A 16,498-nucleotide genomic window follows, 5' to 3' on the forward strand; every position below is an offset into this window, starting at 1 on the left:
ACCAGAATAAAATAAATCGTTGGCTGGGTGAGAGACTAATGAGGAGCAACACCTGGGAGGAGAGACGCGCCCTCACCTTGCACCTGGCCAAATCTGTCTCACCCTCACCTGACTCTCATCTCTACTCCTATTTTAACTTTTCACTTCACGAAATCGAAAGTTTACAAAGAATATTGATCGATTCGGATTATTTGTCTGTTAGGTGTTAGTATTGGTGAGGTAAGGTAAGGTAAGGAAAGGTGTAAGGTACAAGGTAAGGTATAAGGTAAGGTAAGGTAAGGAAAGGTGTAAGGTATAAGATAAGGTTGTATCATATTCTCAACATTTATCGTATTTTAAGAATTTATGAATAAAAGAAAATGAATGAGAAGAGTTGATGAGGAAAACCGTCAACAAAAATGTCAAGGAAAAGGCGCGAGTCTCCCTGAACTGAAGACATACGTGAATTCTTGATGAGGGACAAATGAGGGAAGGTCCAAACACCCTGGCCACGGTAATGAGGAAACGGCTGGTCGCCTTTGTGTTTCGCTTATCTATTCCCTCATCTCTCTGTGTTTATTTACATTGTTATTATACATACGTCACCTCGCCTCTTTCCCGTGATACATTTTCCTCGTTGTAAAGTCGTCCACCATTACGGCAAGACTACACAATAACCCAACTCTTTAATGTTTACGTGGTGAGTCGGGACACTGGGAGCATATTTGGCTACGTTACTCACCCCTAATGTCCGCTTTTCCTTACTGACTGAACGATTATATCTTCTTCTATGTGAGGGAGTATTTACGAGCAGCGAACACCACACTGAGACGTATATATTAGGTGTTGGTGATTATATTGTTACGAAATATGACACAATAAGTTATAATGTGTTGAGACACACACACACACACACACACACACACACACACACACACACACACACACACACACACACACACACACACACACACACACACACACACACACACACACACACACACACACACACACACACACACTATTAAACCATAAGACTTTCCCTCATAAACCCAAAACCTTCTAGACACACACAAGAGAGGGAGGTACATAAGTGACCACTGAGTTAAACCTTAATTACGGAAGATGAACTAAGCCACTCGTGTGCTCCAGGCAGTGTTGGGGTGACCCGCGGGAGAGAAAACAGAGACCAGTGTAGTATAATGTTTTGGATTCTGGACTAATAGATGACACAGCAGTACAGTAGGTGGTCTAATAAGTCCCATGAAGTGTGTGTGTGTGTGTGTGTGTGTGTACAGTTATCTGGGGGTAATGATCAGCCTCACGCTACTCCCTCGCCTGTGTCTGGCCTACCACTGTCATTATTGACTGTGTTAACGTCTTGATAAACAGTGGTGGTGACGAGGTCTGTGTGACGTGTGACGGCGGTAGTGGTGATGTCCGTGATGTTACAGTGATGTCTCAGATGTCAGTTTAATGGGCATCCTATGTAAGGCCAACGTGAGCCAGTCATTAGTTTTATCTGAAGTCACTCTCTGGCGTGAAGCACAACATGGAATAGGTTAGGTTAGGTTAGGTTTCAAATTCTATCGTATTTGATATATAGAAATTTGAGCTCCTGTACCATATTTTACCAAGTTCCAAAATATATGTTACAGAGAATATCTACTTCGCTACAACTCTATGACACTCCACCTGACCTCCACCTCCATCACCTGACACACCTCCACCTCCGCCTGACACCCTCCTCCATCCCTCCTCCACCTCCATCACAGCACCTCCACCTCCATCACCTGACACACCTCCTCCACCAACATCCGTGCAGCTGTGGCTGGTTCACTGTCACTATTTTCTCATCACTGCCAGGTGTCTCGTCATGGTTCCTGTTCTGCACTCTTCCCACTCGCTATTAATCTTTACACTTTAGTTCACCCCCACAACCGAGGCCTTTAACACACCCCCGTAACAGGGCCTTCATCACCCCGGCAACACAGAGCCTTCATCCCACACCACCACCCAACCAGGCCTTCACCACCCCACGGCAACCTGGGCCTTCACCACCCCCAGGCACACAAGCGCACAGACCTTCACCCTCCACGGCAACACAGAGCCTTCACCACCTCCACGGCAACACAGAGCCTTCACCACCCTCACGGCAACACAGAGCCTTCATCACCCCACGGCAACATAGAGCCTTCATCACCCCACGGCAACAGAGCCTTCACCACCCCACGGCAACCAGGCCTTCACCACCCTCCACGGCAACTGGAGCCTTCACCACCTCACGGCAACCTGAGCCTTCCCACCCCACGGCAACACAGAGCCTTCCCACCTCCAGCAACAAGGCCTTCACCACCTCACGGCAACGAGCCTTCACCCCACGAAAACACGGCAACATAGTCTCCACGGCAACACAGAACCTTCACCACCCTCCACGGCAACACAGATTCACCACCCTCCGGCAACTGGGCCTTCACCACCCCCGCGACACAGAGCCTTCATCCCCCACGGCCAGCCTTCACCGGACCACCCCACGGCAACACGATTCACCACCCTCCGGCAACACAGACCTTCCCCACGCACGCCTTCACCCACGGCAACAGCCACCACCCTCCACGGCAACGGCCTTCCCACCCCACGCAACGAGGCCTTCACCACCCCCACGGCAACACAGAGCCTTCACCACCCCCCACGGCAACCCAGAGCCTTCACCCACCCTCCACGGCAACCGGAGCCAGCCACCCCACCCTCCACGGCAACACAGGCCTTCACCACCTCGGCAACACAGACTTCACCAACCTCCACGGCAACACGAGCCTTCACCACCCCACGGCAACACAGAGCTTCACCACCCTCCGACACCGGGCCTTCCCCCTCCGGCAACACAGGGCCTTCACCACCCCCACGGCAACACAGAGGCCTTCACCACCCCACGGCCAGGAGCCTTCACCACCCCCCACGGCAACACAGGCCTTCACCACCCCACGGCAACCTGGAGCCTTCCACCCCACGGCAACACAGGGCCTTCATCCCCCCACGGCAACACAGAGCCTTCACCACCCCCCACCCAGGAGCCTTCACCACCCTCCACGGCAACACAGGGCCTTCACCACCCTCCACGGCAACACAGAGCCTTCACCACCCCCACGGCAACCTGGAGCCTTCACCACCCCACAGCCTTCCCACCCCACGGCAACACAGGCCCTTCACCCCCGCACCACCGGAGCCTTCACCACCCCCACGGACTGGAGCCTTCACCACCCCCACGGCAACACAGAGCCTTCACCACCCCCACGGCAACTGGGCCTTCACCACCCCACGGACACAGAGCCTTCACCACCCACGGCAACACAGACCTTCACCACCCTCCACGGCAACATAGACCTTCACCTCACGGCAACCCGGAGCCTTCACCACCTCCACGGCAACCAGGGCCTTCACCACCCCACGGCAACACAGAGCCTTCACCCCCACGGCCGTCACCCCACGGCAACACAGAGCCTTCACCACCCTCCACGGCAACACAGAGCCTTCACCACCCCCAGGCCTTTACCCACAGAGCCTTCACCACCCCGGCAACTGGCCTTCACCCCCCCCCACGGCAACACAGAGCCCATCACCCCCACGGCAACAGAAGGCCTTCATCACCCTCCACGGCAACAAGAGCCTTCACCACCCCCACGGCAACACAGGCCTTCACCACCCCACGGCAACGGGCCTTCACCACCCCCACGGCAACACAAGCTTCCACCATCCCCCACGGCAACACAGGCCTTCATCACCCTCCACGGCAACACAGGCCATTCACCACCCTCACGGCAACCTGAGCCTTCACCACCCTCCACGGCAACACAGAGCCTTCATCACCCCCACGGCAACACAGAGCCCTTACCCCCACGGCAACACAGGCCTTCACCACCCCCACGGCAACCTGGGCCTTCATCCCCACAGCAGCCTGCACCACCCCCCACGGCAACTGGGCCTTCACCACCCCCCACGGCAACACGAGCCTTCACCACCCCACGGCAACCAGGGCCTTCCCCACCTCCACGGCAACTGGGCCTTCACCACCCCCCACAACACAGGAGCCTTCACCACACGAGCAGCCACCACCCCCACGGCAACACAGGGTCTTCACCACCCCCACGGCAACACAGAGCCTTCCACACCCCCCACGGCAACACAGGGCCTTCACCCCCCCACGGCAACCAGAGCCTTCACCACCCACGGCAACCAGAGCCTTCATCACCCACGGCAACTGGGCCTTCACCACCCCCACGGCAACAGGAGCCTTCACCACCCCCCACGGCAACACAGAGCCTTCACCACCCCCACGGCAACTGGGCCTTCATCCCCAGCACCTATTCACCACCGGCAACCTGGAGCCTTCCACCCACCCCACGGCAACAGGGCCTACCACCCCCGCAACTGGGCCACCACCTCCACGGCAACCCTTCATCACCCCCCGCGCAACCCCACGGCAACCTGGAGTCCACCACCCCCACGGCAACAGAGCCTTCACCACCCCCACGGCAACACAGGGCCTTCACCACCCCACGGCAACAGAGCCTTCCCACCCGGCAACCTGGAGCCACCACCCCCACGGCAACTGGGGCCTTCACCACCCCACGACAACAGAGCCTTCACGCCTCACCACCCCCCACGGCAACACAGAGCCTTCACCACCCCACGGCAACACAGGCCTTCACCACCCCCGGCAACACAGAGCCTTCACCACCCCCACGGCAACACAGAGCCTTCATCCCCCCAACAGAGCCTTCACCACCCTCCGGCAACCAGGGCCTTCACCACCCCACGGCAACCTGGGCCTTCCTCCCGGCAACCCAGAGCCTTCACCACCCCACGGCAACACAGGCCTTCACCACCTCCACGGCAACTGGGCCTTCATCACCCTCCACGGCAACATAGAGCCTTCATCCCCCACGGCAACACAGGCCTTCACCACCCTCCGGCAACACAGAGCTTTCACCACCCCCACGGCAACAGAGCCTTCACCACCCCCACGGCAACCCAGAGCCAGCCATCACCCCCACGGCAGGCCTTCATCCACCCCACGGCAACACAGAGCCTTCACCACCCCCACGGCAACACAGAGCCTTCACCACCCCCACGGCAACACAGAGCCTTGAACACCTTGAGATTTTGGGATCATTTCAAAATGAGACCAAAATAACTTGGCTACTTTTAATGACACTTAACCTCCTTGTCTCCAGGGAGGGCAACACCCACACAGTGTACCTGCCACCAGTGACAATATCCTCGGTATTACCTTTAATTAATGACCTCGCATGGAAACCTGACAGTCCTAACAGGTGACCATAAAACTATTACACCTCTTCATCACCAGCCACTCCCTCACTGCCTCCTTATACATGTCAGTGAGCCAATCAGAACCCAATATTATCCCCTTCCCTTCATTCCATTCGCTGCCGCACGTCACACCTGCGTACCTCCCCTCACCCCTCAACAAGACGCCCGGAAAACAATCATTCACACGTCAGTCACCTCGAGTCCCATCCCATTGTTTAGTTTTATTTAATTGTTTCATAATTTATTTATCCTTCAGAGATTTGTCATTTTCTATCCTAATTGTGTATAGTAAGTGTGTGTGTGTGTGTGTGTGTGTGTGTGTGCACTACGAGCCTCTCACACACTTCACCACCCTCGCTCACACACCTTACCACCCACACCAATAACTTCAGTAGGATTTATTATACTGTAATTTTGTCCGGTATAACTTCTTTTAACCGGATACATTAGTCATTTCAAAGGCAGATATATGATCTATTTTCTGCCCCTTAAAAAATAAAATTGGGAAGTCATTTGTTTACTTTATCTTACTGACCACAAGGGACAGATAACAAAATGATGTTAAAAATGTAACACTGAATTATTACAACAACAACACAAACCTGAACGTCGGGTCGGGTCTGGAACATAACATGGGAGGAGGAGCCAGGAGGAGGCGCCAACACCAACAGGAAGTGAGAGCCACATGCCGGGGGTGGTCTGGTCTGTCTCACCCACTCAACACTATCACAGGACCCCCCCCCTCTACCCCCCCCCTCACCCCGCCCCGCCCCTTGGACTCGACCATGTACTCATACTAGGTAGGCCACCAAGTACGTATTCTATGTTGAAGTTGACTCTAATCGGAAGGAGGTACTCTGTTGTTTTGTTTTACCGTCCTGTTTAACCCCTTGAGTACGATGCCATCCTCAATGAGTACAGAGAACTAGCCCAGTGAGTAATATACCTTAACCCCTTGAGTACGATGCCATCCTCAATGAGTACAGTGAACTAGCCCAGTGAGTAATATACCTTAACCCCTTGAGTACGATGCCATCCTCAATGAGTACAGTGAACTAGCCCAGTGAGTAATATACCTTAACCCCTTGAGTGCGATGCCATCCTCAATGAGTACAGTGAACTAGCCCAGTGAGTAATATACCTTAACCCCTTGAGTACGATGCCATCCTCAATGAGTACAGTGAACTAGCCCAGTGAGTAATATACCTTAACCCCTTGAGTACGATGCCATCCTCAATGAGTACAGTGAACTAGCCCAGTGAGTAATATACCCTTGAGTACTTATTCACTCTAATGTATATTTATCTCAGTCTTCAATTAAACCCTAATAGGAAATCCACAAAGCATCACGTGACCTCGAAAGACCTCACGTCACACTTACGTCACTCGTAAGGGGCGCCAACCTCATACATACCTGGGGGAGAAAAAAACAATATTTGAGGCGTCACCACACAGGTAAACATAGATTGGTAAACACACACTGCAACATCGTGTGTAGTGTATAGTGGCATCTGTGACCTGAGGTAACCATGACAACGGGTAAATACTATAGTTTATTTGTTTACTTTCTCGGAGCATCTTCCCAGCTGATGGTAAACAACACTCGACGCACCTGTTTCATAGTAACAGGTAACACCCACACATCTAATCCCTTAACACACTCACACACCTGAACACACCTCTTGCCTCACACCTGCACCCCGAACCACACACCACAAATACTTGTTATACTTGGCAGATCAATATAGTTTTTCCCCTTCATTTGGTTTACACAGGTGAGTCGATCTGCCGACAGGTATTACGCCCATTAACAGGTAACTCCTAATCTGTGACGATCTAATTCAAACAAGCTATTTCCACACCACCTATACTGGCCGCCCCCACACGTGTGCTTGTTATTTAGTGAGGAAAGGTCATGTGGTTTTGATGTGTGACGGCTAGTGGGATGTATTCCAAACTTTGAGGGAGACAGACACAGAAGAGACAGACAGACAGACAGACAGACAGACAGACAGACAGAGAAGAGACAGACAGACACAGCAATCATCAACAACCCAGACAGGTATGTATATATATATATATATATATATATATATATATATATATATATATATATATATATATATATATATATATATATATATATATATATATATATATATATATATATATATATATATATATATATGTATATATATATATATATATATATATATATATATATATATATATATATATATATATATATATATATATATATATATATATATATATATATATATATATATATATATATATATATAATCAGGGTTGGAAGAAATCATGATTTTTAAAAATAAAATAAAAAATCGATTTATTTGATTTAAATCGATTTTTTTACTAATTGCATTAAAATAGTATTTTTAAACCATAAAAACAGTATTTTTCAATCATAACTTATTCAGGATAATAAACAGAAAATTGGCATTAAGATATTTATGCAGTAGATGTACCAATGGAATTTAACACAATAATATTCTTTTTGTAAAATAAAAGAAAACTGGTAACATATCTTACATTTGAGTGCACAAATCCAAACGTAATAATGAAATTTAACATAAATCCTCTTATAGGATTACAGTGTTTAAAAAATTAATAACTTAACTTCTTCAAGTCAACAGAATAATATTCTCATGTTGTAAAAAAAAAAAGACTGGTAACAAGTTTACTTTCTTACACATGTAAGATTATAGTGTATTAAGAATTACCGGTAATAACTTCAAGTCAACACAATATTCTCATTCTTAAAACAACAAAAATAGTTCAAAACATTTAAATTAGCTTAGTTGAACATTGAAATGCTTATGTACTGTGACAAGCTTAGATGCCTTTTCCTGTCCTAGGCGATTTCTTACCTTTGAGTGTACAAATCCATATGTGGAAAAAATTCTCTCAACCCCTGCTGATGATGCAACAGCTGTAAATAATTGCCTAGGAACATCCATTACATTTTCTGTCATATCATTGGCAAAATACTGCCACCAAGCAAGGGGTGAGAGAGATTTTACATCATCTTTACCAAAATAGACCTCTTTAAATGGTGCACTTCTTCCATGGAAGGACATTAATGTTGAAAGGAAATGTGGAAGAGACTCGCACACATACTGTCCTGCAATGTCTCGCTGCTCAGGAGTCAGATGTCTGCCCTGATACCTTGGGATCTATCACATTAGCTAGAAAATGGGCAGGTGTCAATGCTACTTTGATTATTTTTTCAAAATTATCCATATCCTTCTTATCTGTTAAATACTCGTTAATGTCAGTTTTCAGTTTGACCCAGATTTCTACAGCATCACTTAACAGGGTATGTTCTCTCTGGACACAGTCCAATGCCACAGCAATAGGCTTAAGTCTCTCTAAATAGTCTTCTGCAGTTCTTTTTAATGCCTTATCATTAACTTTCCTTTAAATTTTCTTATCAATGTCTTCATTATTTTCTTTGCACACTTTGACAAGGGTCTCCCAGTTCTTTAAACAAGATTCAATAGAATCTGTCACTGTGTTCCATCGTGTGTCTGATGGCATTACTAGCATTGTTCCTCCTGCTCTTCTATACAAAGATCCTGGGATGTGATGATTTCTGAATTTCAATAGTATTTATTATCTTAGTTAACAATATATTTCATGTAAAAATATACATTAATAATGAGACCTTATGATATGATCAAAGTTTCGCAAAACTGGAGAGAACAGACTATAGTACAGTACATAATTATGTAAATCCAAATAATGTTATTAACCTGCTGCTTTGCATATACTTTTCAATCTTGTAGAATAAAAAGAGAAAACATTATTAGCAAAAAATCATTTGGATTTAAATCATGATTTTTTTACTCTGATTTTAATCGATTTAAATCATGTGATTTAAATCATAACAACCCTGAAATATATATATATATATATATATATATATATATATATATATATATATATATATATATATATATATATATATATATATATATATATATATATATATATATATATATATATATATATATATATATATATATATATATATATATATATATATATATATATATATATATATATATATCACTTACAGTAACACAGCCACATAGACCGTCACCTTACCTGTAGCCTGCTTTAATAAGGACAGGTAATGGCAATCAGCAGCTGCCTCACCCTCCCTCCCTGCCCCAGCCTTACACGTCACCAGCACCACGAGAGATATTTCCAGCTTTAGCTCTTGATATAGCCAGGCACCCCCCCCCCTCGCCTCCAGGCTAAATGTATTGGGTGTGTTTTAGTGTGATGACCTCCGACCATCCGTCCACCCACGTGTTTCATCCACCAATTTTAATGAAAAACAAATGCTTGACAGGTATGTTCATGACCTAAAATTTATAAGGTAATTTTGTCACCTAAAATTTATGTTTATCGCCTAGAATATTTTTAATGTCATGTGCATGTTCATATACTCATGGTCTGAATTCCCTAAAAAAATTAAAAATGGTACAAGTAATTACCTGAAAATAATAAAATCTCAGTAAATTTTCCTCGTAAGAGCAACATTAAACCGTCAAAAGGTATCGTACAATTATATATTTTCTTACTTAAAAATCGTAAACTCGTGCACAAACTAATGATCCCTGAAGACCTAATAAACCAAGATATCGTACAATGTATATGACTGAGTTAATATGGTAAGTTCTCGTATAAATCAATGTTTCCATGACTTCACCGCAGCTGGTAAGGTCTCACAGATGGTGGCTGAGTAGGAGTTTCCTCTGAATGGTGTCGCCGCCTCTTGAAGAACACAGGTGTGATGCCAGCCCTCAGCGATGACTCACACACACTCTGTCCTTCAGAATAATAATCCAAGTCTTCCTCGCATTCCCCGGCATCTTCTTCCTACATACCCGACACCCCCCCTCCTCCTCCTACTGTGTACCTCCCCTCCCCCCTCCCCTCCAGTACATCCCTCCTCCACACCTGATCCTCCCTGAGCACCTCCCTCTTCTACACCTCACCCTCCTTGTACCTCCCTTCCCCTCACCTCACTCCCCCAGCACCTCCCCTCTTCTACCTCATCCTCCTAGTACCTCCCCTCTACCTCACTCTCCCAGCACCTCCCCTCCTCTACACTTCACCTACCCGCCACCTTTCCTCACCTACCCCTCCCCTCCTCTTTACCTCACCCACTCAGCACCTCACCTAATGTTTAGACATCTTCAGTAACAAATACGACTGTGTGTTTACCTTAGTTAAATGCAGCTAATTTTTCTTCACACTCACACAACACCAGCTGCCACCTTCACCTTGGAAAAAACTAGGGTGACATATAGACACAGACAGAAAGACAGACACAGACACACTGGTCAACGAGGCCCTTTTAAATGCCGTGACCTTGACTCCTGGGTTAATAAGGTTAATGTTTCTGTGATTACCTGTATTTCCGGCCATGTAATTTTTCTACTAAATACTGGGAAGCGACTCAGGTGAAAATGGAATTGAAGTATATAAAAGAATTAGTGATAAACATCAGGTGACGGGAGGATGGATGTGTGTGTGTGGTGGAGGTGTTTGTGTTAATGTAGAGAAGTGAATGGAGAGGCGAATGTTGGGTAAACAGGTGAGAAGGTCAAAGGTCGTGGTGAAAGTTTGCCGTCTTACATTTTATCCGTCCTCTGCTCAGAAGGATACATATGTCACCAGGCTTAATACACTTTAATTGATCTTTCGTTTGTTTTCAGAGAGGATGGAGTTACAGGTATTATGAGGAGTTACAACAATAGTGCCACAAGCCATTCAATAATGTCACGCGCCAATCAGTAGGGCCACAGATTAGTGTATGTCATACACCAATCAGTAGTGCCACGCGCCAATGTATAGAGTCGCACGCCAATCAGTAGTGTCACACCCACCAAGTAGTGCCACACGCCAACCAGTAGTGCCACAGCATGACGCCAGTAGTGCCACACGCCAACCAGCAGTAGCCCACGCCAACCAGTAGTGCCACACGCCAACCAGTAGTGCCACACGCCAACCAGTAGTGCCACACGCCAACCAGTAGTGCCACGCCAACCAGTGCTAACACGCCAACCAGTAGTGCCACACGCCAAACCAGTAGTGCCACGCCAACCAGTAGTGCCACACGCCAACCAGTGCCACGCCAACCAGGTGCCAGTAGTGCCACACGCCCCCGAAGGCTTGGGGCAGCATCAGTTGGACGGGTCCCAACAGTGAGTCACGTCCTCCACCACACCTCCACACTTATCATGACTGCCACTTTCACACCCGCCGCCCCCTCCCTGACTACACACCATGGGCGCTGGCTCCTGACGCCACCGCTGATAAAGACTCGCCGATGGCCTGGCTGGACGGCGACGCAGAAAGGAGGCCCTGAGAAGGAAGGCGGCTAAAGGGCAGGGCCCTGGGATATCCCAGAATAGGGAGGAATGGGTCCCAGGGATTGTGTGAGAGATGTCAATGTAGGACCTTAACCTAACAAGGAAAATACATCTTGATCAAAACAAACGGTTATGATCAAACAACAATATTATATAAATTTGCTCAACTATATTTCTCGGCGAACTATAGAATAATAAATACCATGGTGGCGGTGAGGGTACTGAAGTAAACAAACAACAGGTGTGTCCCAGACCCGCCTCACATCTACTCACCTCCCAGCCCACTTATTACCCCAGCCCACTGCACTGTGTGACCTGCTCCTCACACCACCTCCCCAGCCCACTCTAATACACCCGCACCTGTGTGCATCACGTGACCCGCCCCTCACCCTCCCAGCCCATCACCCTGTGAGGTATCACGTGACCAGCCCACTTATTACCCACCTGTGTGTATCACGTGACCCTCCTCACACTCACCTCCCAGCCCACTTATTACCTGCACCTGTGTGTATCACGTGACCCGCTCCTCACCTCACCTCCCAGCCCACTTATTACCCAAGCACCTGTGTGTATCACGTGACCTCCTCACACTCACCTCCCAGCCCACTTATTACCCGCACCTGTGTGTATCACGTGACCCGCTCTCACACCCACCTCCTGCCCACTTCTATTACCTGCACCTGTGTGTATCACGACCTGGCTCACTCACCTCCCAGCCCACTTATTACCCGCTGCACCTGTGTGTATCCTGACCTGCCTCCTCACACTCACCTCCCAGCCCACTTACATTCCTGCACCTGTGTGTATCACGTGACCCGCTCCTCACACTCACCTCCCAGCCCACTTATTACCCGCACCTGTGTGTATCACGTGACCCGCTCCTCACACTCACCTCCCAGCCCACTTATTACCCGCACCTGTGTGTATCCCGTGACCTTTAACATGTGTGTTGGTATATATACTGTGTGATCTATGAGGACACGATGTAAGGTATAATATATATAACTCAACTTGAAATATAAACAACTACGGTTCCACGTGTATAAGTGTAAATAAGACTTATATCTTACATGTAGGTAATTACTAGCCGCTGGACCTGCTGGCGGCGACGAAAACAAACAAACAAACAAACAAACAAGCAAACACACACACACACACACACACACACACACACACACACACGCCCTGAAAGAGGTTTAATCACAGGAGCCGGTCAAAGGATCAGGCAGAAACTCAATCACTGACTCATCAAGAGATCAAGTCAAACCTTCAGTCGTAGACCCAACCACTGTCCAGGGTGAGTGTCCTGTGTGTGTGTGTGTGTCACTAATATTTACCCCCACGTGTGCACCTCAACTTTGGGAACTGACAAACATAATTTCTTTCACGTTCTTTATTTTTAAGTCTTCCTGTACACTGCCGGGTCAATACACTTGTGGCATGGCAACACTCATCCTACCGTCAACCTTCTTATACACACTAATGGTCGCCCCCACAATACACCTGCATGGGACCACCTGTGAAAAAAAACACCCACCCACCACTGACATATCAAACATTCTGGTGAAAAAAAAAAAATCCTCTTCATCACCACCATTGCTTATATTACCCTCATTATCCTGTATCTCTCTCACTATCATGACACTATTACCATCACCATCCTTTTAATAGTGTGGCATTTATAGAGGAGATAAGGTAGACAGATGGTGTATGTTATCAAGGCTCCTGGACACTTTATAGTTGCCATTATTCTTTTACTTTATGTGTGTACAGCTGTTTGACCGACCGGCTGTATCCACACACACACAAAGTCTAATGTTTACTCCCATGCACACCAGTACATGATCTCCACTACGTCTGACTTGTAGTTGTGAACATCAGGGTTGGTAGAGCTCAGCCTAAACCCGTATTGTGAAAGCATAAATAAAAACTGAACATGTTTAAGACCTCACCTAACTTACATACATACATACTGTACATATTCATACATACATACATACATACATACATACATACATACATACATACATATATACATACATACATAAATACATACACAAAGGAGTTATAATTGCATATATTTGTTATATTTAGAGGACCGTGGCTGTGGGCTTCTGGGTCGGTGGTAGTGTGTTAGGCAGCAGCGGGCAGTGGCGGTAATCCCGGTAGAGTGAGGCTCGGCCGCCTCCACCTGTCACCAGCTTACTAAAGCTCTAAAGGTAATCCCATGTGTCCATCCTGAGCCTCTGTGTCAGGTGTGGCACCATCACAGAGCGGTGGCACTGGTATGACGGAGATACGATAACAAATGGACAATGGGATAAAGGGATGATGCCAAGTGTATCAACGCCACCACGGGCACTACCTGGTCAGGTGTGCACTATCTGGCGGCCACTCCACCAGAGGTCACAGTCTCAAGCTTAAAGAGCGTCCACCTCATAAAATCTGTCAGAAGTAACCTTTTTTTAATAAGAGTTATGAACTCAGGGGAACTTGCCAGCAGGTGTTGTGTGAACACTAATTGCGAGCTCCTCAAGTCCAAGCTGGACCAACAATGGCACATGGTCGGGCACATTCAGGAGTCTGTATACGACCAGTACTTTCCGAACGGCTAGCCAGCTGACGGGGGACAAAGAGGATGAGTGTTAAGTGGATTTGAAGGATGACTATAATACATCAGCCCTGGCCATGCTCTCCTGTTGACGGGACAAAGATAACACCGCGACGAGAGAGCAACTTTCACCACGACCCAACTTAACCAAATGCAAACTAATTCAACCTTGGCACAACAGTCTCGCTCACCCAACACTTTCACCACCACCACACCAGCCAGTACCTCAGCGTGTACTAAACGGCCTCCTCCCCCTGCTGGCTGTCACGGCTACACCCCCCCCCTTCCCGGTATTACTGGAGGTCCTCACCACACACTCGTAACTCAAGACAAAAGGCCTTTCCCTCCCTGGTTGTATATTCATCAGTCTTATAACCAAATATGTGTACCTTCGTGCCAACTCTTAACTGGGGTATACCGATGTGTGTAAAAGTATTAATGTATTGTATTATATGGTTATAGATACACATAAGATAGGATAGACACTCAACACGGGGTACACACACACACGGGGTACACACACACACGGGGTACACACAAGAAGGTACACATACCATAGGGCACATAAACCTTGCTATAATTATAGTACCTGACAAGTAAACACGTCAACATAAATTACGGTACAACACTCACTGACATAACAAAATGGCGTATATATATGTGTGTGTGTGTGTGTTGTGTGTGTGTGTGTGTGTTGTGAAATATTAGTGCTATAAGTAATAACAGTTTAGAAGAGGTTATTATACAGTATATACCCAATATATTAAGATTGTCTAAGTAATTAAACAGATGCATAGGTAACACGTAATTAAGCAGATGCACAGGTAACACGTAATTAAACAGGTGCACAGGTAACACGTAATTAAACAGGTGCACAGGTAACACGTAATTAAACAGGTGCACAGGTAACGTAATTAAACAGGTGCACAGGTAACACGTAATTAAATAGGTGCACAGGTAACACGTAATTAAACAGGTGCACAGGTAATGGTGCCAATGACCTTGATGTTACCTGGCCTCAATTTTAGGGTTACTTAATGGTAATCTATTGTACTACCTCCTCCCTCCCCAGGCTGTGAGGTCATTTAAGTCGAGGTTTAATCCCACTATCTGACCAGGTCTGTCATGGGAACTGCTCGGGTTATGGCCAGGGATTGAACTCGGGCCAAGAGACGAGTGTATCTAACGGTACCACTCACTCTCCTTACCCAGGCATTTAATCTGAATTAATTATCAGTATGCAAATGAGCTAATAATGTTGTCATGGTGTGCGAGGTTGTCAGTCAGTATTACCACACAGCTGACATTATTATCACACACCTGGCATTATTACCACACACCTGACAACCTCACCACCACACACCAGACATCACCACCATCACACACCTGACAACATCACCACCACACACCTGACAACATCACCATCACACACCTGACAACATCACCATCACACACCTGACAACCTCACCACCACACACCTGACATCACCACCATCACACACCTGACAACATTACCATCACACACCTGACATCACCACCACACACCTGACAACATCACCATCACACACCTGACATGACCATCACACACCTGACAACATCACCACAACACACCTGACAACACTGACACTGTATTTTGTCAACACAGGCAATTAGTGTCAGGCCACCAGATGGTTATCGATTTGTGTGAAGTAGGATGATTACCCTCGTTGTAACACACTGACTGTATGACACATGACACACCAGCCATCACACTACCCCCGCCATGACACACACACACACTGACTGTATGGCACATGACACACCAGCCATCACACTAACCCCGCCATGACACACACACACACACTGACTGTATGACACCTGACACACCAGCCATCACACTACTCCCCGCTATGACACACATACACACACACTGACCGTATGACACACCAGCCATCACACTACCCCCGCCATGACACACACACACACTGACTGTATGGCACATGACACACCAGCCATCACACTAACCCCGCCATGACACACACACTGACTGTATGACACCTGACACACCAGCCATCACACTACCCTGCCATGACACACACTGACTGTATGACACCTGACACACCAGCCATCACACAACCCCGCCAGACACACACACTGACTGTAGGACACATGACACACCAGCCACG

General features: G+C 47.3%; 1 protein-coding gene across 2 annotated transcripts in view; it reads right to left on the reverse strand.

The window, feature by feature from the left end:
* LOC121874674 (serine/arginine repetitive matrix protein 2-like) overlaps positions 1–16,498 on the reverse strand; it is a 178,602-nt gene that overhangs the window by 96,838 nt on the left and 65,266 nt on the right. Inside the window, exon 2 of one of the 2 annotated variants that reach the window (XM_042378909.1) lies at positions 6,692–6,724. The exons of the other annotated variant lie outside the window; for it this stretch is intronic. Coding sequence (XP_042234843.1) covers positions 6,692–6,724 — 33 coding nt within the window. The remainder of the gene's footprint in view (positions 1–6,691; positions 6,725–16,498) is intronic. 2 annotated transcript variants of the gene reach the window in all.

This window comes from Homarus americanus, unplaced genomic scaffold (assembly GCF_018991925.1).
Source record: "Homarus americanus isolate GMGI-L3 unplaced genomic scaffold, GMGI_Hamer_2.0 scaffold34360, whole genome shotgun sequence".
NCBI lineage: Eukaryota > Metazoa > Arthropoda > Malacostraca > Decapoda > Nephropidae > Homarus > Homarus americanus.